At 38.1% G+C, this 26819-nt stretch overlaps 1 protein-coding gene across 2 annotated transcripts in view; it reads right to left on the bottom strand.

The window, feature by feature from the left end:
* svep1 (sushi, von Willebrand factor type A, EGF and pentraxin domain containing 1) overlaps positions 1–26819 on the bottom strand; it is a 90208-nt gene that overhangs the window by 42622 nt on the left and 20767 nt on the right. For both annotated transcript variants that reach the window (XM_077228124.1, XM_077228123.1), the window contains exons 2-7: positions 23917–24172; positions 19117–19293; positions 5122–5280; positions 4817–4996; positions 1830–2009; positions 377–571 (exon numbers count right to left, since the gene is read on the bottom strand). In XM_077228124.1, coding sequence (XP_077084239.1) covers positions 377–571; positions 1830–2009; positions 4817–4996; positions 5122–5280; positions 19117–19293; positions 23917–24172 — 1147 coding nt within the window. The remainder of the gene's footprint in view (positions 1–376; positions 572–1829; positions 2010–4816; positions 4997–5121; positions 5281–19116; positions 19294–23916; positions 24173–26819) is intronic.

Raw genomic sequence — 26819 nt, 5'->3', positions numbered from 1 at the left:
ACAAACATAATCTCTCCTCTCATCAGTAAATCATAGAGGTTCAGGGGTGAAAGCCAAAACTAATTGATGCTTTGTTCAGTTCCAGCTTGGAGGGGCAATTTTTGAGTTTTATGATCTTGGAATCCTTTAGTTTTACACACTGGTGTACTCTCTTTGATGATTGTCCACTTATTTTGTTGTTCATCATCTTAAAGATTTTGCAGTAACAAATTGAATGCACCTGTTTCACTGGCAGCACATCGGTCCCAATGCAAAACATCAAATTACAGCACTAATTTAGGATCAAATAGGGTTTTTTCAGACACATGTTTATGGACAGGGTCATGCAATACACATCCTTGCACATCCTTATAAGCACAAACAGAAAACAAATCACCTATACAAGTTGCTTTATGTAGATTGTCACTCCAGATTCCAGAAGGTAGACATTTGACTTCAGAGTCACCAAGGAGACGATAACTACGGGGACAGGATAACTGACACGATGTTCCGGTCTTGACCTCATTCTCCCCACAAGTAGGTGGCGACAGATGAATATGCTTCAAAGTAACAATCGGAGGACAGCGCACCTCTTAGAAAGAGAGAAAGAAGAGGGACAAAGTAAAAAAAAAAGAACAAACATTTTCCACAAAGATAAATCAAAAGAATGAGAGAGCAAGAGAATGAGAGAGAGCATGCAAAAATATCTCCAGAAAGGGAAATGTAAGAGCGGTTGTTGACCACACTGCTTGACATTTCTGAAAAAACCCTCAACACACGCATACTCGCACAAACAAATGATTTTCAATCTGACATCAGGATCACCCTGTACTGCCAAAGCAAGAGAGATTGATAAGCACAGAGAGAAACAGAGTAAAAGAATTACAGTGAAGACAGGAAAACATGTCATACGACTCAAACGGGCAAAAGGCTGGAGTATCAGTCCAAAGTGATGCTGAATGACAGTCAGTAGAATGTGGGACAGATCAAAATAGATACAGTTAAAATAAAATATATAAAAGATTATTTTGGCTGGCCATGCTTACAAATTTCATTTGCTTTTATATGAGATACCAAGCAGGAGGTAGGTTTGTGGGTAAAAACTAGCAAAGATGCTGCCATAGCTTAGCTGTGCGTATGTTTATGTCTGATAAAGCAGTGAGACAGAGAGAGAGACAAAGAAACACCCACAAAAAGGCACAATTATGTATTCAGTTACATCAGACTGATTGACTGTCTTGTGGAGATCAAAGACATAGTTATAAAAACAAAACTTGAGCCTTCTTGTAGGACTGATGCCTATGCCATCCGTAGGGGGTCGAACACTGTGCAATTTTAGCGTTTGCACAGCAGCTTCAATTGATGTACAATTGATATATGAATGCATGTAATTTACACTATCATTCAAAAGCTTGTGGTCAGTAATAATTTTTTTTTGTAAGAAGTATCTTATGCTCATTAAGGCTGCATTTATTTGATCAAAATACAGTAAAAACAGTAATACTGAGAAATATTAATACAATTTAAAATAACTGTTTTACATTTTGATATATTTTAAAGCGTAATTTACACTTTGATGGAAAACCAGAATTTTCAACAGTCATTAATCCAGTCTTCAGTGTCACGTGTTCCTTCAGAAATCATTCTGATATGCTAATTTAGTGCTCAAGAAACATTTCTTATTGCTATCAATGTTTATAACAGTTTTTTCATTATTTTTGTGGAAAATTTGATAGTTCTTTTCTCCAAGATTCTTTGATGAATAGACAGTCCAAAAGAACACTACTTTTTATGAAGTACAAATTTGCAACAATATAAAAGTCTTTACACACATAGATCTACTATCTTACCAGCACACCGGGGCTGTGGTCCACTCCACTGTGAGTTGGCCAGGCAAGTAAGTCTGGCTCTGCCCAGCAGCCTGTAGCCCTGTTCACAGCGCACCGAACACTCCAGCCTGTAGGGGGCAGTCCGCTCACTGCAGTTCAGTACCCCGTGATGTGGAGGAGAGAGATCTGGGCAAGAGCGAACTATGGGAAAATAGCACACACAGGGGTTAGAGCATCGCACAGAAAGTCTGGTCCTATGTTATTAAAACTTCGCCATATTGAACAAACTTTAAATTATCCCATGGAACCATACAGCCATACAAACCATACAAAATGAACAGCCAGGGAGAAACAAAAATGGAAAAGATGGACAGGCTAGAGAAGAAGAGAGATTTTAAGAGAAAACAGGAAAAAAAGAAAGAAAAAGAAGAGGGTAGCTGGTAGCTAAGTCTGTGGTTAGAACTTTGAGACCTGTAATTTATTTCCAAACAAAGAACATCCCAAATGTTATTTCAGGGCTGAGGTCACAATAGAGGGAACTCTTGACAGGTCAACTTGCATACATACATCTGTCTGAGCATGTGATTTGGTCTGTGTGTGTGTGTGTGTGTGTGTAGGTGCATATTCATATTGTATTCATTTGTGTGTGTGTTGAAGTGTGTAAGCACTCACATAGTTGGCAAAGCATTTGAGTTTACTTTCCAGCTATCTAAACACACATGAACTCAGAGCTCTGCAGGCAGACATGCAGAGAAATAGCTTTATGAGCCCCACTGCACACACACATACATACTTACGGGCTGCAGTATATTACTGTTTCTGGGGGTGATGAAACATATGGGGTGACTCAAAGCCCTTTGAGCTATCAATTGTGTAACACATAAACTGACAATAAAACCAATATGTTTTCCGCTTAGATGGAATTAGAGGGAAAAATAACACTAAAGAGTGGAGAGAGTGTGAGTGAACAAAAGAATGAGTGAAAGAAAAGGAAGAGAAAAGAAAAACAATTAATAAATCAGTTTTCATTTTACAGGACTGGTGATGTCATAAAATCCAGGGCCCGGTTGCATGAAAGTCATTACATTAAGAAAACCCTAAGTTATAAGCTTATGGATACCCTTAAACCGGGTTCACACTGTACGATTTTGGCCACAATTTGGCCATCTGAGGCTATTTTGTGAATCCTAAAAGATTCCTCGGATCCTATGGGCAAAAATCTAAAGTCTTTGATCTCTAGTTTGATATGTTCACACACGGCCGATTAATGACCACGTGTCACGGATTGATGATGTAAAGCGGCGGACGAGTCTTCTTGCATGCGTCCGTTTTTAACAAGTCTGACATTAATGACAACTGAGGTCCCACAGTGTAACATGGCTTATAACGGGGATCATGTTTGTATAGTCTGATAAACAACAGTGTTAAGGACTGTTAAAAATTTTAGTGTGCACCCGGCTTTAGTGAAACATGGGTTGCTAGAGAAAACCTATGGGTCCACTTAAGGAACCTCAAGGCTGTCATTAAGTTTTTTCCCTTAATTACTTGTTTATCTGTTGCAACAAAGTCCTTAGTAGCCATTTAGCCCTAAACTTTAAGGGACCAAAACAGGTCCCTCAAGTCACCTGCTGAACTCAGACACGATGGATGATTTCTTGTTAATTGAGGAGGAAGTATTGATGTGCATTTTTATTGATCAAAATAAGCCTGTTGAAAGTATGACATGAAATAACAGAAACTTGCAGAAACAGAAACTTATCAGAAACTTGCGCTCTGCTAGCGAATGTCGTCTTGTGGTACCATCTCAAAGAGGCACAAAATCTCTTTCTAGGACCTTTACCATGACTGTTCCCTGTTGGTGGAATGATCTGCCTAACTCAACCAGAGCTTCTGAGTCAGTAGCCACTTTCAAGAAACTGCTGAAGACGTATCTTTTTCGGCAGCACTTGATTCAGTAGTACTAACACTTTCTCTTCTCTTCTATTCTATAAAAAAAAAAAAAAAAGCACTAAAGTTAAACTGAGAGGGGTTATAGCACTTGCGTATTGTTGTCCTACTGTTAGTTTAACTGCTTCTATTGTTCTCATTTGTAAGTCGCATTGGATAAAAGCGTCTGCTAAATGAATAAATGTAAATGTAAATAGTGTGTATTGTCAGAAACAAAATTGAAAGAACAACAACATTTTCATATTTTTCATCACTTCCACTGCGAGGCTTTCGTCTTTCATGTGCAAGAGTGACTGATTACAGCAGCAGGGTTGGGTTGGGTGTTTCCCCTCTTCTTCTAAAAGAAGAGCTTTTTTTTTGTCCTTGGTCCAGTTTGTATTTTGTGTAAAGCTCGTTAGCACACAGGACTAGGTGATGAGCTGCGTCGTGGCTAGGACCACGAACACCAGATGCATCATTCTGTACTTTCATGCTTAAGTTCAAGAGGCTCAAATCAGTGAATCTAATCACCATACAGGCAAAGTAGCGTCGAAGATTGAGTACAATGACAACGAGTTGGAAAAATATACTGTAATTTATTGGAAAACAATGTGAGCTGTGCGGCAGGATTCTGAGCATCCTCCTGTGTCGTAGCTGGACGCCGTCAATGTGTGTACACTCATAGAAACAATGTGCTCAAATTTTAGGACACTCGGTTTCATCCATCAGACCCCCTTTAATAATCCCCATAACTCAAATATTGAAGTACTGCTGTATAGTTTAGTAAATGTTTAACTTGTCTAAAAGTAAGTGGTCCGTTATGTTCTGTTTATTGTGGCAGATTTCACAACTATAGCAACGCCAACCGCTTCTCCACTGCCGTGTTATGCCAGAAACTATCGCAAAATACTTTGTATAAACACTTAGGTAAGGGTGATGGTTACAACGTTTGTTGCAACGCTCTTAAAGTAACTCCTTCCCTCAAGGATTTTTTCCCCCTCAGGGATTCCTTTAAATCAAAGCACTTACTAGGTTTCATGCAATCTGTCCCAGGTGTGCCCACCCTGGAGAAAATCTCTCACCTCTGCAGCTTGGCTGAACTCCTGACCAGCTCCCGTCTGGCTGGCAGAGTCTGATTCCATCTCCCTGTAGGTCAAAGCCCGTGAGACAGCGCACCCCACATGCAGAGTTAAACTGATTATTACACACATTCTGGATGAAGAAGCCATTCTCTGGAGGAGAGAGAACTGGACAGACCACCACTGCAGTAGGGAGAATAGAGAACAAGAGAGTAGGAGAGTTATATGATTATATTCTGTGTTTGAAAGGGCACGCATACAGACATATCTTTAAACAAATGTTAGCAGATGTATGGTTAAAAAAGCACCTTGGCATGTATTGTTGTGTGGTCTGTAGCCTTCCATACACACACAGTCTGATACATCTGTACTCCCAGGTCTGGATGTGTGATGAGGGTCTGGGCAGGACAGGCAGGTACTTGCACCTCCAGAAACTGATCCAGGTTTATACGTGCCAGATGGACAAGCTGAGAAAGAAAAAAGGTGAAATAAAAATGGTCAAAGAAAGAGTGAGCTTGATAGAAATGACTTAAAGTCGGTATGAAATGGAAATTCATCTTTCTAAATTCACATTTTCTAAATGCATGCTATTGATCTTATTGTTACCAATTCAGTTCAATCAAATCAATAACCAATGGATAGAACCAAGTCCCTGATCAAAAAGACAATGTTAAAAATGTAACTTAAAATGTTTGAAATGTTAAATGATGCAAGAAACTGTTCCCGCAACTGTGATTCCTCTGAAAATTCATTTATGGCACATTATATAGACCTTTTTTGGTATACATGCCAAAAGCAAATTAAATCATCCCAATGGATTCGTCAAACACTAGACACAAACCCTTGTGATAAGATGTGGTGTCAGATAACTGAAATGAAAGACTCCCCAGCACCAACTTTCCATTCCGTAAATTACACATACAGTATGTTTTAGAGGTTAAGACAGGATTCATTAAATTCCAAGAGTATTTCTCAGACTATTTAGAAAAGTAAATGAAGTGTTTTTCACTGGAACAATTTTGGCTGAAATACCTAAAAACCTCCCCACATAATCACATGTAAAATATCAAAGACATTTCACTTGTGGACGGAGGAACAACCCAGACACTCTTTATCAATAGCTGCTCTGTTCAGTCAGCCAGACATCTCAACTTAGTCAAAGTTGTTTGTTTGGACCCCAGTTGGAGATTAAATTTAAGTAATGGGTCACTTTTTTCATCATTTAAAAATCAGTCACATTCTTTCTCCTCTCTCAGTCCATCTCTCCTTCCCTCCAATGGTACCTACTGTCAGAAGACATCTTGGCAGGCTATCTGGTCAATTAAGCAACAAAACCCACATCTAACTTAACAAATTTCCCTTTGCAGGTGTTGTTGATATTAGTAACGGACTGCCGTCAATCACTCGACAGGCTAGTCAGACAACTACCGTTTTGTTTCACTGGTCACATAACATGCAGTATGCAAGAGTAAATAAGGTTTCCTCCCAGTATCCTTGGCATCATTTCCAATATATCATTTTTCATGCAAATAACACCCAGCTGCTTTTGAAAAAGTCGCAATGCTGTGCTATTCTGAGTTTTGATGAGGGAAGACAGGTTCTATAAACTGGTGCTGATGGGTGGCCATCCGTTCTGAAACACTGGGCCCAAAGAACAGGCAGTTGGATACAGGGCAAAAAGACAGAGAGGAAGAAAAGCTTGCAAACACAAAGACACAAACAGACAAGCAGATGGTGGAATTTATGTAAGAAGAACTGAGAGATAGACAGTGAAACTGAGACAGGAAGAGAGAAGTAAACAGACAGATGGTGAAAAAGAATGCAAGACAGGAATACAACCAAAACCAATAAAAAAAGTGCATCTGTGCTCAAGTGAGAGAAACAGACATACAGATGAATGGATGGAATAAGTTAGATAGAAGGAGAAATCAGAAAGCTCCTTTCTCAAAAAAGTGCTGGGAAAAATGTTAAGCAACTGGTTATTAAATTTCGCCACCTTTACACACATGCCCTGATGTTTTAATGCGTCTATTGAAGATATTTTGTCACTCATCCAAATTGCTTTTAAGAGCTGTCTGATGGCTGGAATTCCCCAGAATCCAACAGCTGATGAAGTAATTGAGATGGGTGGTGAAACATCTTCATCGGAAAGTCGAATTGCTTGAGAATACATTCTTCCAGACATTTTACACTGACCTGGTTTAATGAAAGTGTTCATAGACATTATGCTTATATTACAAATAGCAAGTATGCTGTATTTTGTCAAATTAAATACACTAAAGTGACAAAAGTTTATCCATTGTCTGTTAAATTACACCAATCAAACCAAACCGAAATCCAGTCTGACATCACACTTCCGCTGCAGCCTGTATCAATGGCTGTACCCAGAGCATGGGACTGTTGTTGTGATTTATTTATGTAAAATTCATAACAAATACTTTTAAAGACACCAACCTCAGTTATTTGATAAGTTATATGTACATTTTGTGATTTAAATGGGAGCGCGCAGGCCATCCTGTATGTGGTGCATTTTACTTTACGCACTTTGCACTTACTTTACGATGCAATCATCAATAATTAGATCAAATTGAAGTTGTTTAAATAAAGGAATATTTCCATTATTACAAAATAACTGGATTGATCATCGTAAACGAGTCATATCCTCCGTTTTTGAGTGCAATTATTGGATAACATTAATTATGCTGTAGACAATAATGGGTTGTAATATAATGCATACAATTAAATCAGTCTGATTATTCCTCTGGCAATAACTTAACCTACGTGCCGCTCGTTAATCTTATGACTGGCAGAACACTGGCAGCGCTGACAATCGCGTCTCTCAGTCTAAATAAACAGTTTTAAGTATTGATGTTTATTGTTAAATTCAAATAAATTTGTTTAATTTTCTTCTCAAAACTGGTGTCCGTCCATTGACAATAATGCAGGCGGAAATTCTATTACACTCCTAATTTGAGCCAGATGTGGTGAAACATGGACTGTGATAAAGGCCTATAGTAAAAGCAACTCTTTTCATAAAAGATTAAGCTACTGTCTGAACCGTTAGCACAGTTGTAGTGTTTAAAGCACATGCACCTATACAATTACCTCATGAAACTTTCGCCTGTCATTTCTGTGATATGAAGCAACTGAAGACACACCTTTTCCGCATAAACTTTACCACTACAACTTTAAACCAAGGCACTTGGCACGCACACACACACAGCACAAACAAAATTCACCTCTGCTCTAGCTTGTTTCCTAATCTAATTTTCTAATAAACCTGGCATTTGTACACATTGAATATTGTTGGCTATGTGACAAATTGCTTGTGTTGAGCTTTTCTAAGTCACTCTGGATAAAAGCTAAATTCATAAATGTAATGTAAATGATATGTGTAAATGTTATAATATTCTCTAATGGCCATGACAAGTCCCTTTTAAAATAGTCCAAAGTCAACAGCTAATATTAGCATGTGTATAATAGTGAATGTGTAGCTCTGTTGTATATCAGGTTATGTCAGGATAAGCTAGTCTTTGATAATGATTAGAAACTTATTGCAAACTGGAACCTTTAGCTATATTTTCTATAGTTTTTACAGGTTTAAAATAAGAACTTCACATGTACAGCAGCTAAGTCCTGTATTGGTGGTAATTTGGACTGCTGTTTCCATGTCTCTGCATGTCTCATAACTCTAAGGCAATCCGTTCAAAACTCTCATCCTTCTAGAAACCCAAAATTAAAGAAAGAAAGAGGATGTCAACCCAACAGATGGACAAGAACTTACAGTCCATAGAAAGGATGTGAATAAGAATTGAGAGTGAACTAGGAAGGGGAAGGAGGAGGTTTACATTGCTAGCATGTCTTTAGCATGTCAGATGGTTGAGTGGCCATGTAAGTTTGGTTTATTTTGAGTTTCTGGTGATGTTGTAAAAGTCAAAACCAACTGAAATAACATGTAATTCCTGACAATGGCAATGCTTTATGTAGCATAAAACATAGCATTTTGCACAACAAAGCTACAGCCAAATGGATATAGCTCATATGGCTGACATTTATCATGATTCTACATGTCCAAAACATGGACGAAGATGTTTGGGAATCAAAGAAAATGAGGACACAGGGTAATTTTAGAGTTCAACCACATTACAGGCCCCACTAGAATTATTCTGAACAACTTCAATCCTGTCTAGTGGCACAGAGAATAAACAATATCATCATGGTTTGTTGGGCTTGTAAAAAAATTACTTAAAAATATAAATTCACAGTATTCTAAAAGCAGGTCTACATATCAGAAAACAGGTTGTAGATGCAATGCAAATGTATAAGATTATGGTAATAAACAATAATCCTCATCTGCAAACCACAGGATGCAACAGATGCACCTTATAAACTATTGTAAGTAAGTGTTCTAAATGACATCACCATTCATGCTACCATCGGTTCACCCCATTCTCCTGTTTTTCAGCCACAAAAATGTCACTCTGCATGTTTATATGGATCCCATCCTTTCGCCTTTGTTCAGGGTTTGAACATGAGGTCAACCTCAAATGCAATTGTTATGCTTTGTGTCGTGACAAAAGATTTCCTGTCTCCATCTGTGCTCAGATCTGGATTCTGGAAAGCAGTAATCTTTGTGTTCTTTTAACAAATTAGTTCACCAAATAATGAAACTTCCGCAATCATTTACTCAATCTCATATCATTCTAAATCCCATTTCAGTCAATTTCTTCCCGAAAAACGTCTCTCTGATGTAGGTCAACTTGTGGCAAATGGTATGAGGTTCAGTTGCAAAGACCCTTATCTGCAGTGAGTTATTGCATGGTCTTGAAACAGGGGCCTCCTAAAAGCACATACTTTGATGGACAGAGATGAAGGGGGAAAGGATGCAACACACACTCACTACTCATCTCTTTTGTACTCTTTTTGTCTAGCTTACACATGCGCACAAACTCACACTTACAAACCAAGAAGAAGGCACAATTGAAAAATTAAAAGGCCACTCCTATGGAGAAAGGCAGGAAATAATGGCATGACGTTGGGTGAGGTGAAGAGGTGAAACTGACAGAAAAATAAAGAAATAAAAAGGAGAGAAAATAGGGTTGTACTTTCATAGCAAGCCTTTAAAACCAGAGCAGGTATAATAAAACATTTACAATGGGATTTTTAATGGCAGTGAAGTCGAAATAGAGGGCAGAATAACCATTACAGCATCCCGGTCCGGTGTGACACATGCAGGTCATTCTCAAGAATGGAATCAGAGCGGAATTAAATAGGACTGTTTGGCCATACTGTAAATCTCTTTTTATAACTGGATACACTGACAAAGTGAGCTACTCTGTAATTGGCAATGGTAAAGGGGGAAATAAGAAGTAAGGAAAAAAAATAAAAATATGGGGGAAGAACACTTGCAAGGTTCGTTAGGTTCAGCTACTGACTCCTTTCACAAAATCCCATTTGTCACCCCCACCTGCTGTTGGCCCTAATTGCAGCCAGTTTACAGTCAACACACACACACACAGCTCCTAACAAGCAAATTGATGGTCATGCACATGCCTCCCGTATGCCCAAGTTTCTATTTATGACCCAAAGTAAAAGTTACTTTACAAGATCACACAGTTTCTACAACCTATAAACTTGCCTTCTTTTTTCCAAAGGTATTAATCAACACAGTTTACCACACAGTGGCAGGCTGAGGAATTCTTAATTTGTCACTGAGGCATTAAGCTGCTCCAGATAGGAGCCACTGACCTCAGACCGGCAGTCACTTCAAATATCTAACCATTACTCATTTCCACTGAAAGTGAAAAACGGACGTGAGGTCAGCATAACAACGCAATGTCTCAATAACCAAGAGACCTCATTTAGAAACCTTCAAATGCCTGTCTTTCAGGAACTAATTAAAATCTTCACTTTAATCTGATCTAGTTTGGAAAACTAAGGTGAACCCAATTGACTCTGAACCTTTGTCCTTTGAGATCCAGAGGCATCTGCTCTTTTTGGCCAAGACATCCAGGAGTTGAGCAACCATCCTCCTTTATCCGAAAAAAGGAATTCCAAAGTAACTGGGTTCAAATGATTTTTTCAGGAGTACTTTAGAAGACTAATCATGCATTTTTTGTAATTGTGAATTTTTGTAAAGCATTTAAAGCTGTCAATTTTATGAACACAGTTGTTGTATTTCAGGCTTATAATATAGGGGTGTGCTATATTTTCTAAGATAATATCGTAATTGTTGTTTTAAGACACAATCCCCCGGTTTCACAGATAAGGCTTAAGCTAGTCCTGGACTAAAATGCATGTTTGAGCTGTTTTAACTGTAAACAACTTGCAATGACATATCTTAAAACATATCAGTGCCATTGTTTTGTCTCAAGATGCACACAAGTAATGTTTTTTTCTAAGGCACGTTTATAAAATAAAATTTAAAAATTTGTTCACTTGTTTTGTTCCAGAATGAATCAGCCATTTAAACAATTCGGGGGAATGAATGACTCAAAACCTCACTCATTAAGACAGACTTTCCGACACCTACTGGCAGTTTAAGTTTGATATTTGAAGTATGATTTCCTTTAAAAAATAAATTATATATTATATAATAAATTTAATCAGTCAAGGTACCAGCACAAACACACACTTAGCAAAATAACATCTAATTAAAGCTGCAAGCAGCGATGAAAAGGGCCCTCGCACCCGTGTCACAGCCACCCGGCGGGTTTAGGATAATAGAGCATGGTGGGCTGCACGAAAATATATGAAGACTATGTTAAAGTAATTTGTATTTGCCACACTTTCTGCTACCATCAGGTGGCGCTATTGTGAACATGTGAAGTTTAGGGCAGATTGGACATTCTATGGCTGAGTTACTGCAGGCTGTTTGTGGTTGCCTAGCAACATCGGAACTATAAGCAAAATTGACAGAGAACTTCTCTGATGATGCAAATTTCACCCAGAGGCTGAAATTGGGTTTGCACATCTACATTTGTCAGGCCGCCGAGGGCACATCCTTCGACGAAAACTCAAGATCTTCGCAATTTAACGTCGCAAAGGCCTTAAGATTACACTCACCAAATTTGAAGAGGATCAGATCAAAACTGTAGGAGGAGTTTGTTAAAGGACAATGTCTGGAAATGGCAAAAACTGCACAAAATCTGAGAGGAAGTTCAAAATAGCTGTCTTCCTGTTGTTTTTAGGGCTACGCTCCAAGAGACTTTTTTGTAGGTATTGGGTCATTACATGTTTGTACCGATATTCATATCTGTACGTGAAATGTAGAGCCGGGGCAATAATTTAGGTGGGGCAATTAAGCCATTTTGCCCCACGCAAAACTGAAACCCATATCACACGTAAATTTTCACCACTTCTGAAGCGTGTGCAAAGTTTCATGAGTTTCCGAGCATGTTTAGGGCGCTTTTTAGAGGTCTAAACATCCTCGAAAACTCATGAAACTTTGCACACGTTTCATAAGTGGTGAAAATTTTAAAATATACTATAAAATCTATAAAGTGTATTCAAGTCTTTGGTACTTCATGACCTTATTTAATATGTTGCTGCGATTGAATCACAGAGCTGAACACATCACTTCCTACTTCCTGTTTCTAGGAGATGGCGCTATTACTATAACTGAATATTGTCATGTAAATGAATTCAGGGCGGGACTTTTAGCAAACACCGCCATCCGGCGCCTTAAGGAAAACAAAACACGGTGGGCAGTATGTAAATATAGGGTGAATATATTAAAGTAATTTGTATTTGCTAAAGTAATTTGTATTTGCCACACTTCCTGCTACCAGCAGTTGGCGCTATTGCTACAACCGAATATGAGCATGGTCATGTGTTCAGTACAGGACTCTTATCAAACATGTGTGGTGAAGTTTGGGGGAGATCGTACATTGTATGGCTGAGTTACTGCAGGCTGTCTGTGGTTGCCTAGCAACATCGGAACTGCAAGCGACATTAATATTGAACTTATCAGATCATGCATAAATCACCAAAAGGCTGAAATTGGGTGTACATTTGTCAGGCCGCCAAGGGCACACCCTTCGACGAAAACTCAAGATCTTCGCAATTTAACGTTGCAAAGGCCTTAAGATTACACTCACCAAATTTGAAGAGGATCAGATCAAAATACTAGTGGAAAACTGTAGGAGGAGTTCGTTAAAGTACAATGTCTGGAAATGGCAAAAAATGCCCCAAAAGTTCAAAATAGCTGACTTCCTGTTGTGTTTAGGGCTACGCTCCAATAGACTTTTTTGTAGGTATTGGGTCATTACATGTATGTACCGAATTTAATACCTGTACGAGAAACCTACAGCCGGGGCAATAATTTAGGGGGGGGGGGGGGGGGGGGGTTGCAATTAAGCCATTTTACCCTACACAATTCTGAAACCCGTATCACACGTAAATTTTCACCACTTCTGAAGCGTGTGCAGAGTTTCATGAGTTTTCAAGCATGTTTAGGCCCTCTAAAAAGCGATTCACTTTGGAGAAGAAGAAGCGGAATAATAATAAATGGAGCAAAAACAATAGGGTCCTCTCACCATCGGTGCTCGGGCCCTAAATATATACCAAATGATAACATTGTATGAATGACAGGCACACTAGTATCTAGCATCATTCTAGCATTACATTAGCATCATTATTTCTCATTTAGTACTAAGATTTGATTAGAATAAACCTCTAACCTGGAAGTATTAAACTTAGGCACATAACCTGTCCCAAACAATCTGTGCTATGGATGTGACATATTTCAATTTGTTTAAGGGGTGGTTGATTATGATTTCACTTTTCTAACTTTAGTTAGTGTATAATGTTGTTGTTTGAGCATAAACAACATCTGCAAAGTTACGACGCTCAAAGTTCAAAGCAAAGGGAGCTATCTTATTTTAAATAATTTCTTTTTAAGGACTACAACAAACGGCTGGTAGGGACTACATGACATTACTCCCGGGTTAGTGACATCACCAACCCTAAAATTCACATCAACCCTGCCTCCGGAAAACGATCGGAAGATTATCATGACAGAATATGCTAATCAATGACTACAAGATAGTTAACTCCACATCAGCTACATAAACCATTCGGAAATGTTGTCCGCATGTTGTCACTTCTTCTTGAGTCTCTCCATCTTTCTGACTCTGGTTTGAACATTAAAGCTTCTGAAATTTATGCACTGAAATGTTCAGTGCATGTCTGTGTGAGTGCAAGCTGTAGTAGCTTGGTCCTCTATGCCAGGAGCAGCAGCTCATTTGCATTTAAAGGGACAGACACAAAAAAGGTGCGTTTTTGCTCACCCTCAAAAAGTGACAATTTTATCATGCTATATAAAAAATATCTGTGGGGTATTTTGAGCTAAAACTTCACATACACACTCTGGGGACGTCAGAGATTTATTTTATATCTTGTGAAAAGGGCATTATACCACCCCTTTAAGGTACTGTATGCTTTTACTTTTCTAAGTTAGGAGTTATTAGCTTTGTTTAATGACAAAACAGGCGAAACCATACATTGTCTTGAATGTGGGAAAAAAGCCACATTTGATCTGAATATGAGTGACATGGCTTGGGTCTTTTGACCTATCGAACACCTAAGCCTCCCTTACAACCAACTTGCAATACCCTTGCAACCACACACAACACCCTAGCATCATGGCAAGGGAGTTTTACATGGCAAGCGTCATCACATATTCTTCAGAAAATTAAAAAATTTAGTTGCAGTTTGCATTTACTAATATACATCAGATGATGCCATGATCTCAACAGTCCAAGTCTAGCACGAGATCAGTGGCCTAAATCGAGCTCTTTTCTTACTCAACTACGCTGATGAAACAGTCCAGTCCAGCTAGGATTAAGAAGGATGACTTCATTCAAAACAGTTAGGCAAAATCAAACTATGAAAGAAATGAAAAGGGCTGACAAGTATAAGTAAAATATCATACTCTATAAACCTGAGGAACAAACACTCAAGAGCAGAAAAGTGGTTGGGGTTTAAGACAAAGTCATTAGTATCACACTTCATAGAACACAGAGTACTTGGAATGATAAAACCACACTAAAACCTTTTCCCAGATTGTTTGCTGAAGCCCAGGTTGGCTCTGCAATGCAGCAGAAATAAAAGGTCCCTGAAGCCAAACATGCATTACAGCATCTCTTCTGACTTCATTGCTGGCTCTAAGATATCGAGGCAGGTAGGAAACAGGCACAAATTTTTATTGTGAAAGGAAGAAGGAAAAAATGATAACAAATGGACAGAGGGGTGCGAGGAGAAGATATCAAACAAAAGAAGAGACATAGCCATGTGCCATGGAGGTTTGGATAGTGAGAGAGTGATGAGGCATGAAAAATGAGAAATAAGAATATTATGAGGCCTGGGAAAGCACTGATCAATTCGTGAGATGAGATGTTCTCCTTGTGTCTGGTGTGTGGTATGGAAGAGATCAGAGATACAAATGAAGAAAGAGGAATGATGAGGAGATACAAAGTGGAAGATTGGAAGAAGAAGAAGAAGAAGAAGAAGAAGAAGAAGAAGAAGAAGAAGAAGAAGAAGAAGAAGAAGAAGAAGAAGAAGAAGAAGAAGAAGAAGAAGAAGAAGAAGAAGAAGAAGAAGAAGAAGAAGAAGAAGAAGAAGAAGAAGAAGCAAACAGTATTAGTACAACATCATTGCACAATGCAGACTAGTTCAATGGCCACAACATTTACAACAAAGGGATGAAACTGTGCTATTCAGTTCTTCTTCTTTATGTCGAGAATGCATCGAGTGCAGACATGAGAGAATCAAACCGTTAGAAATCCCAGAAGTCATCGTGGGCAAACGATGTACGGAATTCTATAAGCTTAAACCTTGATTGTTCTCACTCAAGAGTTTCTCGCTGAAAGCTCGTAAATACGTGACGGCTCATGAAAGTAAATATTTGTTATATTGTTTGGCATAATGTTAATAAAGTTATAAAGTTCTGCAGTAATTTTTAATTGGCATAATCTTAACGTTGACAAAAGATAACGTTAAATATACATATTCATTTACACAAATAACCATGTAAAAAAATATGATAAATAAATAAATAAATAAAGGATTGATAAATTACTCTGCTTTAAAACAGGCAGATGCAGATTCATCATGATGTGACAACTTCTTACGCAAATAAGATTGGGGAGATGTTAAGTTTGATTGGGCTTATTAATTTATTTACAAATATAACAATTAAAAATGTATTAAAATACCAACATTATATGTATAATTACTTTCAAGTTGAAAATATCATATATTTTTAAAACTATATAGTAGCCCCCATGAGCCCATGTTCAGCCTATGACTAAATACGAAGATGTCTTCAACTGGAGATGTGTAGGACTGTTGAGCTGGAAGGATCGTGATTCGTGCTTGGAAAATACTAGAATCAAGAGTTGGAGACGTATTCGATTTCAGACTTGGAGAGGTATTAGACTGTAGAGTTGTTTACTGGAAGTCTGCCTGTCCCCTTGTCTGATGAATGTTTTCACTCTCACTGCGGCCCTCCAATGTTCCCATGTAATATATCATAACTACCGACGCGTCTCTTGATTTAAAACCAAATGCATGTTATTACGAGCAAGACTGTGGCTGTCACGTGTGCACAAAAGCATGCACGATTATATGTATACATATGAACAGAAAAAACAACACGTTCAGCTTTACAGAAACTAAATCTAGCGAGAGTACATATTTATTGACTCTAGAGACCATATGGGGGTGTTATTGGTCAGAGGGTGCATGGGGGTAAAAAGGAGGAGGAAATAGACAGGGAGCAGGAGGAGGTCAAACACAAAAAACACGATTGCAAAATTTCCTTACACAGTACCTAGCCAACATTTCCCAGATTCCTTCTACTTTCCTCTTTTCTGGAAGTTTTTTTTCCCTCTGGGATAGATTTATGTTTATCTAGGGGCTTGCATGTGGAATCTGGGGTGTTCTGCTGAAGGTAAATATTTACGAGCCCCGATTTAAGGAAATAAAAAAAGTGTCTCTTCTTCAACTAGCCTTGACCTTTGACATCTGACAACCGGTCCTTGTCACACACCAGCTGAGATGCATTATGGTGTCTGGTGATGAATTACACGGGCTAGGTTAACTCTTAATGTGACACTGGATAAAATGTCAGGTCATTATAGCACTACTGGAATGCTAGAGTCAAACAAAACCCAACACATCTCTACAAATTGTGTCATTCATCTCAGTCAGAGGTCAGTTAAGATAAAATGGCCTTTAGTCTTGTTATGAAGCTCTGTTTATCAAGACAATGCAGGCTTTCCAGTAAATTCTAATGATACTCAGAGCATCTTTCTTCTTAAAATCCCTACGCATCAACTAAAGATTAAAAACTTGACCTGTGGGAACAAATTTGATCCAGGCAATAACTTTTCTCTGCACAGAAGCAAAACAAACCGTCCGGGAAAATACCGCTGATATCTGTGACTCAAAAACAAGACCTTTCCAGGGTCAGTTTTTTGTCTTTCTGCTTTTAGTGGTATGATAAATTGCATTCATTATTAAAACAGCAACCAGATCCAACAAAAAAAAAACTGCCCTTCATATTGTTCATATTGTTGTTCCATAGAGAAAGCCAACCTCTTCTGGCCTGCTATGAGTTTGTATTCAGTCATTAATTAAAGCATTCTGCTGCTAATCAACAGCCAAGCCAGAAGTTAATTGTGAGAAATGTTATTGCCCTGTCAACATGTGAACGCAATTCACAATTGAGTTTATGGCTATTGTTATCACTTCCAAAGTAAAAAGGACAAAGGAGAAGTATAGCTGATCTTCAGATCTGCTTTGGTCAGTACCAAAGACTTTAGATATACAAAGACGGTGCACTCATATTACTATAAATGGAAGAAAGTCCAGTGCACATATTAGCAGAATAAGGACTTATGTGCATTCACACATCAACGTCTGCTCTCGCGTCAGCACAACACGCAACCAACACGTGGTGCTCTCGTGAACGCGTGTTGTTGGAGACTATCTCTTTAAAAAGTCTTGAGATGGAGCGGTCCGTTGCATTCATTTCCATTCCATCTGTTTCATCTTTTCAGAAAATCTATTTCAAGAAGTTGAATTTTAAAAAAGGATCAAAGAAAAAAAATAAGAACATTTGTTAAGAATTTTTGGAAATACGAGTATTCTTAATTTTTTTCTAATTTAAGAAAATTATAAGAAAAAAGCAGTTACACAGAATTTTATTCTTAAGAATGTTTCATGAATCCGGCCCCAATACTCAGCAACGCAGATTAAAGAGTTGGCAGCATTATTCCGTGCAATCAGGCAGACAATAATTTCTTTTTTTTAATCATTTACAGCATTGCAAAACTAGTTTGTGGTGAGATGGGTTGATTAAGCTAATATCTTTGATAAATCTAAACAATTACAGTAAGAACACTTTTAGTCAAAGTTCGCACTATTCCAAAAATATTTCTCAACAGACCAGATTCATTTCCTGAGTTATGTCTGTTTAAAAGACTTAAAAATAAGATTTATTATAGACTTCAATGCATTTACACATGACATCTCATGGGGATTGAGTGTCTCTGCTGAGATAGAGAAAGAAATACCGCTACATAGTGACAAAGTGGGAAAGCAAACGAGCAATAAAAACATCTGTTGAAAGGTTAGCCCTCCATCACATAAAATCTGCAGTTCATCCCGTGTTTGTACATCTAACACTTTCCTGCCACCTCATTCCTCAGTTTAATTAGTCAGTTTGATTATTTTAGAACTGTCTCAATCTGAGCTCATTTTTACCACAGCATGAAAGATAACTTTAATAGGGCCGCACTTCATGAGCGTAAACAAAAATAGATCTTAATTTAAATGAAGCATTGCTTTTTCTTCAAGGATTTTTATGAGGTGGGCAAAAAGTAGGGATGACAGATTAAGATGAAGTTAGCTAAAGTGATAAAAAATGTTGACATAGCATATTATGTGGTATACTGCAGTGCACAAAGAGGTGATTGTGAATGTTTTAAATCATGTTTATGGTTTTGTTATGAAAGCAAAAAGGGAGCTAAAGCACCACTTTGGCATCACGCTTCTTTGTCTCATCTATTTGTATACTGTTTTCTCTGTCACTATGGATATTTGGTGGAAGTGTTTCTTTTACTTCATTTCAGGAGAAGAACTGGCATTCAATTCACATTTCAGCCTTATACATCCCTAAGTAAATTTACTGAGTAATAACTGGACTTGTCTCTAGGAACTCATTCCATTTCTTCAAAGCTTTTAAACTGAAATGGAACACCCAAACTTTGCACACAGGTTACACTCACAACCCTTACCTGTGCACTCATGTTGAAGTCCTTTTCCGTAGTATCCCCTCTCACACACACAGTCGTACTGTCCTGTGTGTGTACCGCATTTACAGCTGGCCATTATGTCACAACAGTTATTTTTCTCTTCACACAATGATGAACACTGGGCTGGATCTTCCTGAATATAACTTCCAGTTGGTAGATCTGGAAGAGAAAATAGCTTTGAATATCAGACTTTTGCCTCTTTTCTGATGCAAAAATATGGGGGTAGAATTATTGCATTATTCCAAATAAATAGATTATGATCCAAAAATAAATGCAAAGAGATTCATAAAAATATATCAAATTCACAAATAAATGGATTAAGTAAATAAATGTAAAGAGTTTCACAAAGAATTACAAAACTCACAAATAAATAGAATGAGATTTGCAAATAAAAAATATATTTACAAATGTTGTTTATACCACAAACACAACTCTGCCTGGCATTTATTTGTGAACCGTTTTTTGTGCATTTGTAAATCCCCTCACGCATTTGTTAATATTGCTAATATTGCTTCAGTAAAATGTGTTTAAAATTTGGATTTCGTTAGAGTTAGACCATGACTGTGTATCAAGCCAAGACACATTTTTATGAGATTTTGAAAATGCCAGAGAAACAGCGCTTGCGTTATGGGAACAACGCGTTATGGTTCATGATAAAAAAGAAAAGCATCAATACGTTGCTGACTAATGAATAACTGGATCCAACCGCGTGATACATACGCGAGTTTGTGTAATATTGGGGAAATTACTGTCACAACAGCTTTTCCCACTTCTTCAGTCAAGTTTTAAATAGCAGGTCCGTGGATCTAATGATTAAATATAGGCTATAACATGCATTTAAAAGTGAAATGGCCAGCAGACAAGCGATTTGAATTTATCAAATTTTAAATTTAATTTAAAACGCTTGATCACACAAATAATATTTCATATGAATCAGACTTAATAATATTGTATTGTAAAAGTTATTTAAAGCATCCAATATAAATGCAAATATGTATTTTTTCAGCATTGCATTATCCACTCAAAACCCCAGTAGCCTGTTACATCTTCAATGATTGTCATTTGGACTGATATTTTGTATTCTACATAATATTTATGTCCTATAGCTAGATATTTGTCACAACAATAGTGCTTTAAAAGACAAAATCATCTGTTTTGTAATTTATTACATCGTGTCTACCCCGTGTGAGGCTTTCTACATTGGACAAAGGAGCAAATGTGCAAATGATGTGTCCTCCGTGTAGTTGCGTGTAGTAGCCGCTTCAGAAGAATAACGTGCATCCGTTTACAATCAGTGAATCATCGTATCGCCCTGCGCCGCGTCCAGTAGATACTATCGCAAATTATGAATTTTCATGTAGCCAGCATAGTCAATAAAGAAAAAACAGACGTCATGGGCAAAATGTGTTAACATTGCAAACATGTTAGTTTTACATGATTTGAAACTGCTACGGCAGGGAATATAATCGGCTTTGCTTTTGACGCGCCGCTTGACTCCGGTAGAGAGGGAGTTATGATGCTCGGGATCTGTGATGATCATTTGTGTGTAATCCTGAGTTAATAATAAAGAATAATAAATATAAAGAAGCCTTAAACTCCAACAATCTTTTGGAAACGGGGTGTTGAACCACACAAACAGCTAATTTGAATGAAGCTCCCATTACAGCTGCTTTCAGGGGTGCAAATATCTGCAAAATTAATCAGATCCAGTTCTCCCCCGGTAGCGATATTTTTTTTCACAGGATGGTAGGGGAAGACTCATGAATATTCATTAGGGAACTCATGTCTGATTGGTCTGATGACCTACCCCCTAACCCCGCCCCTAAACCTACCCGTCACTGGGGGTCTGATGACCTACCCCTAACCCCGCCCCTAAACCTACCAGTCACTGGGGTTAAGACCAATCAGGCATGAGTTCCCTAATGAATATTCATGAGTCTTCCCCTACCATCCTGTGAAAAAAAATATCGCCCCCCGGTAGTGTAAAGCCTAACGTGATTGGTTGTAGCGAGAACGTGCTACGATTGGTCAGCACAATGTGGCCGTGATCTGATTGGCTTAGGTAAAGGGTGGGTGGAGTCCACTTATTTGTGGATTTGTCTGCACGTCGACGCTAGAAGTGTTTCAAAATCCACAAATGCCTGAGGGGATTTACAAATGCACAGGAACCGATTCACAAATGCGTGAGGGGATTTACAAATGCACAGGAACCGATTCACAAATGCGTGAGGGGATTTACAAATGCATAGGAACCGATTCACAAATGCGTGAGGGGATTTACAAATGCACAGGAACCGATTCACAAATGCGTGAGGGGATTTACAAATGCACAGGAACCGATTCACAAATGCGTGAGGGGATTTACAAATGCACAGGAACCGATTCACAAATAAATGCCAGGCCAAGTTGTGTTTGTGGCATAAAACACATTTGTAAATATATTTTTATTCGCAAAGCTAATTTTATTTATTTGTGAGTTTTATATTTTTTTGTGAAACTCTTTACATTTATTTGTGGATCTTAATCTATTTATTTGTGAATTTGATATATTTTTGTGAATCTCTTTACATTTATTTGTGGATCATAATCTATTTATTTGGAATAATGGAACAATTCTACCCCCATACAAAAAATAATAATTTATTAGCTCAAAAAAATCATTTTGGCCACACAATTTATCCAGTCCTACAAGTCTAACTGAAGTCCAAGCTGCTCTGAAAAAAGTGAGCTTGTGTCTCAGCATCTTCTGCATTACTAACTATAAAAACCTTCACTTTGGCAGGAGCATTTTGTCTCCCTAAATACAAACAAATGCACTGCTCCAGATGTTGGCATACATAGACAGGCTACGCAGCTGGAGGAGTCTGCACAATCTTGGACAAAGGATACGACAGACATGATATCTCAACAGGAGGTGAGAACAAACGATGCCACGGCTTAGTCGGGCCTTCCTTTGCCCAAAACTAACGAGTGATCTTTTGCGATCCAGAGGGCTCTTTGTTTTATATTCCTCTGGGTTCAGTGTAGGTGGTGATATCATTGTGAAGAAAGGGGTCTTTTGAGTTCATGTGGCTGACTGAGCTCAGAGCTCTGTGATAAGAAGAATCTACTATAGCCAGACAGCCAAAGGAAATAACACTGAATTATTTTTGCACCAGTTTTCTTTTACACTGGGATTAACAAGGGCTCATATTTGTCAGGCTCAGGAAAAATTAAATGAATTGGCCTTCAATTTGACTTTACAAAGTTACAAAAATTTGCCACGGTAACCATAGTTTCTATTTAAATATCGCAGCTACTACAATAGATTGGTATTAGTCACCACTGACATCCAAATAAAGTTCTGATTATGACGCCATACTAATTTGTCATGCCATGATGACTATGGTATTTAATGAAAACTATGGTAAATATTATTAAAGATTATATGTATATAAAGATTTTATATAAAATAGCACTATAGAGTAAGCTACTTTATAGCCTTCGCACACTTACCCGTTGGTTAACAAAGCCCTGCTTAATGATTTAACATTACTTTTTTAATTTTGGCAGGGTTTCAGCTCCACTTTTGATAGTTTTACCAAAGTAAGTACAGTAATGTTACTTACCAGAGGTGATAAAATGTTGTGTAGCAACAAAACCGTTAATAAAATAAAATGTTTACCTCATTAAATATTAATACACAGTAGGGCTGTCACTTTACGTTCGAAAATCGATTGCACAATGGATCGGACCAACCAAATGAAGTTTTGAAAACGAAAATAGGGAATCGATTTTAACGGTCTTTTCTCGGAGCGCGTCCAGCTCGTCACGATACGCCCACAGCGAACGTGCATCACACAGCAACTGCAGGCTCTGACAAACACAAATAACAGCAAATTATACTTCTGCATAATGTTTCTCTTTTTACTACAAAAGTGTGAATTCTGCCGGTATTCAGACAGTCTCATGCATACATATACAGATTCGGTCTACAATCGCCTACGTAGGCAGCATTTGTTTGACATTTCTAATCGTAAACACAGCCATGTTGAAGACTGTTGAAGAATGTTTTTCACTGATGTTATGGAAGTCCACTCTGCTTATTGTTTTTCGAGAATGTTGCACTCCTGTTTGTCATTGTGGATGAAACTTTACGCCAATAAATCATCAGGAATATTGTGGACTTGTGCGTGTCTCAAGCGCCGTCTTTACGTTCGTCCTAATGCCTTTTAGTTGTCTGTTGATTTGCCCATATTTGGCGTTTAAAATGGAAACGTCTTTAGACATGGAAAATCGATTTTACAATCGATTCAATGAACACTTATGTCTCAAAAACCGAACAGATTTTTTCCACAAAAGTGACAGCCCTAATACAGTCACAGAAACCGATACAATCGGTTTAGTGTAAATATTTGAACAAATGGAAACACAAAGAAATATAATGCAATTATCTCATTCACCGATATGTTTACCCAACTATGACTACTTCCGCTTCTGAGAAACACGGAAATGTGAAAAAGGTTTATTGTGAAACAAGACAACCTTTACCCAAGGTTAATGGTGCATTTTCAGCTCAAATAGCAAAAGAAAAACTCCTTAAGTGTTTTCACAACTTTTAAAAAGCGGGAAAAAATAGAGAGACTGATAACGCAGTCAGAAGTGAGAAATACGTCAATTTTACCGTCACTCCCACATCTGCTAGAACCCTCACAGTAACGTTATATCGTGATGAACGTTAAAACGCATCGTCACAGTCTGTGAAAAGGGTCCATTTGAATACGTTACTCTAACGTTACTCACCTTCATGAAGTGCGCGTCGAGCCAGCGCTTCAAATTCAGCAAAGTTGTGCACTAAGTAGCAGTGCTGATCTTTGGGGTGCGAGGCCATGTCGTGCAGCTCGCGGATGTTTCCCTGCCAAATGCCCAGCGTGAAAATCTCCACGCCTCTCTCCCTCAACGCTGTCGCCACAGGCCGCGGGTCTCCGCCGTTTGAGTAACCGTCAGTGATGAGGAAGATCACCTTCGTGGCGTTCTTCCGTGATTGCCTCAGTATTTGCTGTAAGTTAAAAGACAGAAAGTGAAATATTAATTGACTGAGTTGAGTCTAAATTCATTTTGAAATGTCTCAAAGTGGTTCCCAGTGTAGCATATTCCCAATTATATTAAAACACGCATTAAAACAAATTATTCCATGCTAATATGATTTATAATTTTCATTTTATTTTGATAAATTATAGATGACATTGACATTTCATTTATTCAAACAACACTTTAATTTCATGATTGAGTAACAAATGGTCAAAATATTGAAGGAATATGACTTGTGTGAAGAACAGACCGATATTCTCAGTGAGTTGAATGGCATACTCGCCATGAACGGCCCAAAGAGAATTTGTGTGGATATAAAGATTTTTAGCAGTGCGTTCCTCACAAAGCTGCGAGTTGTATTGCCTCAAAAGAACATAATAGCTACATAAGGTGCATACTTTTCTGATACATTTCATTTGTCATTCTGACTTTTTATGTGACTGATATGATTGCAGGCATCATAATGTGTTACTCTTTTTTTTCTTGTTAAACTTTTCCTTAAAGCTACAATATGTCATTTTCGCTAACCTCTTACAATAACAAAGACGTAGATTTATGACGCAGTGAATAAGCGGAATGGAACTTTTCGTCATGCCGGTGGATCTAATAATGTTTATGGGCTATAATGTTTATGGATGAGTGAATATATATACATTCATTTTTTTATCATGACTGTGGTATGAAGCAGGTCACGATTGCGAATGAGAGACCGATATCAGCGCCACATGCGAGTCCCGCGGATATAAAGGAATGAGGACATTTCATTCTACCGAACTACCCGCAAGTGCAGAATTACTACTCAAACTGGTCAGTTTATGTAACCAATTAAAATTGTGAGGTAACGCAGTGCTGTTTCGCTTGGTATACACTATCATACTAAACTGCATGTTTGAGTGTGTTGAAAGTTATAATGTTATTCTGTGTGTCAGTTTGTTGGCTGTATGAGACTAGCAGTAAGCTAGATCAACATTAGAATAACATGCTGATCATATTCTAACATTTCATCATGTTGAGCTAAAATAACATTGATTAGTTCTATGTTCATTTTTTCACCTGTCTAATAAAGTACATAGAGCGGCATCTCTGTCAAGTCGAAATTTGTCATGAACAACAAGAGAGAAAATATCTTCATTTTGTCTAAGGGTGCTCTAAGTGGAGCACAATTTACTGTCATGTTCCTTCAGACAGAGAGCGAAGAGGGGCTTGTGAAAATCAATAGACAAGGCCAATTCAAGGACTGCTTGAAAACGGAGCAGCTTTGCTCTTTATTGTCTAATTGGCTGCAGTTCAAGCATTTCAGACAGCAACAATTACAAAGCCTGGAGCCTGACCTGCATCCAATCACACACACATAGGGAAAGGATATGAGCACACACCTCAAATCTGGAATCCCCTATGCATCAGTGCTTTTCACTGTCTTTCTCTCTCTCTAACACACACAGACCCAGACACAAATATACAGATGTTGTGATTGTCACCACAGTGATGTCACTGTGGTCAGGCCCCAAGGGTGTAGGTCCATGGTCTAAAACAGGGTGTGATTGTGGCCGTTTATGGGGTGGCAGCTCAAAGAAGCTGAAGGCATAAGGGGTTACAAACATGTCTGAACATCATTAGAGGAGGATAGACAGAACTGTCGGAGATCACAGAAATAGGAGAAAGAAAACAGCTACTGACGCACTGAGATGTGTAATTTGACAAACTTATTAGCAACCACATATACTGTGTTTGCACCCACAGAATTACACACTACTTTTGTCACTCCTACTTTATAAACTCACTTGATTTTTATATACAAACACCGACACATCTTGTCCCCCATCAAAGCAGTATTTGTTAACCGCTTTAATTAGTGGCTAATCTGATTAGCTCAGTTAAAAAATAGTTTGTGACAAAACAATGTTTACAAGTACTTTAGGTAATCACAGCATTTTGAGTATATAAACAGCTGTTTGTTTCACTCCTAGTGACAAATTTTCCCTGCTCAATTTTTTTTAATAGTTTACAAATGTCATTTGAGTTTAGGCCGAATTGTATCCTAAGACACTTAAGAACTGAGGGTCACCTGTAAAGTAGTCTTAGCCTCAGACATTACACAGTCTGTTGCTGACTGTCCCACGCATGTTGCTGGAAAGTATTTGCTCAGTCTGTTAAGCTTTGATGTTAAGGTTGACTTTACACAACTTCTGGGAGTAAGAACACAGGTTTTTTTTTTGTTTTGTTTTTTATCAGACCATCTGGACACAAAGTTGTGTTTATAGGGTACCAGGTTGAGACAACAAGCACTTTGAACAGGCAAAATCATATTCAGCTATTTTTGTTGTTCTCTACAATTGTTTGCAGCGATTACGGCCTTTTTTTCATACCGGTCTAATATGTAGTATATTCTATTTCTTGCCTTAAATAGCATGTGAAAATAAAACTGACTGTGGTTGGTCACTTAACATGTGAGTCAGACAGCTTTTCTTAGACAAACGGTCCTCGGGTAGAAAATGCTGCAGTGTAGACCAGACCGTATGCTGTAAAGTCAAAGATCAAGCCTCAGCTGTGTGTGTGTATGCATATCTGAATATGTGTGTGTGTTTATGCAAGTATGATTAATAAGTAACATTAAT

This window comes from Siphateles boraxobius, unplaced genomic scaffold (assembly GCF_051911475.1).
Source record: "Siphateles boraxobius isolate OS27281-9 unplaced genomic scaffold, OSU_SipBor_1 130, whole genome shotgun sequence".
Classification (NCBI taxonomy): Eukaryota; Metazoa; Chordata; class Actinopteri; order Cypriniformes; family Leuciscidae; genus Siphateles; species Siphateles boraxobius.
The sequence above is the reverse complement of the archived record's forward strand: the minus strand, read 5'-3'. Positions and strand labels throughout refer to the sequence as shown.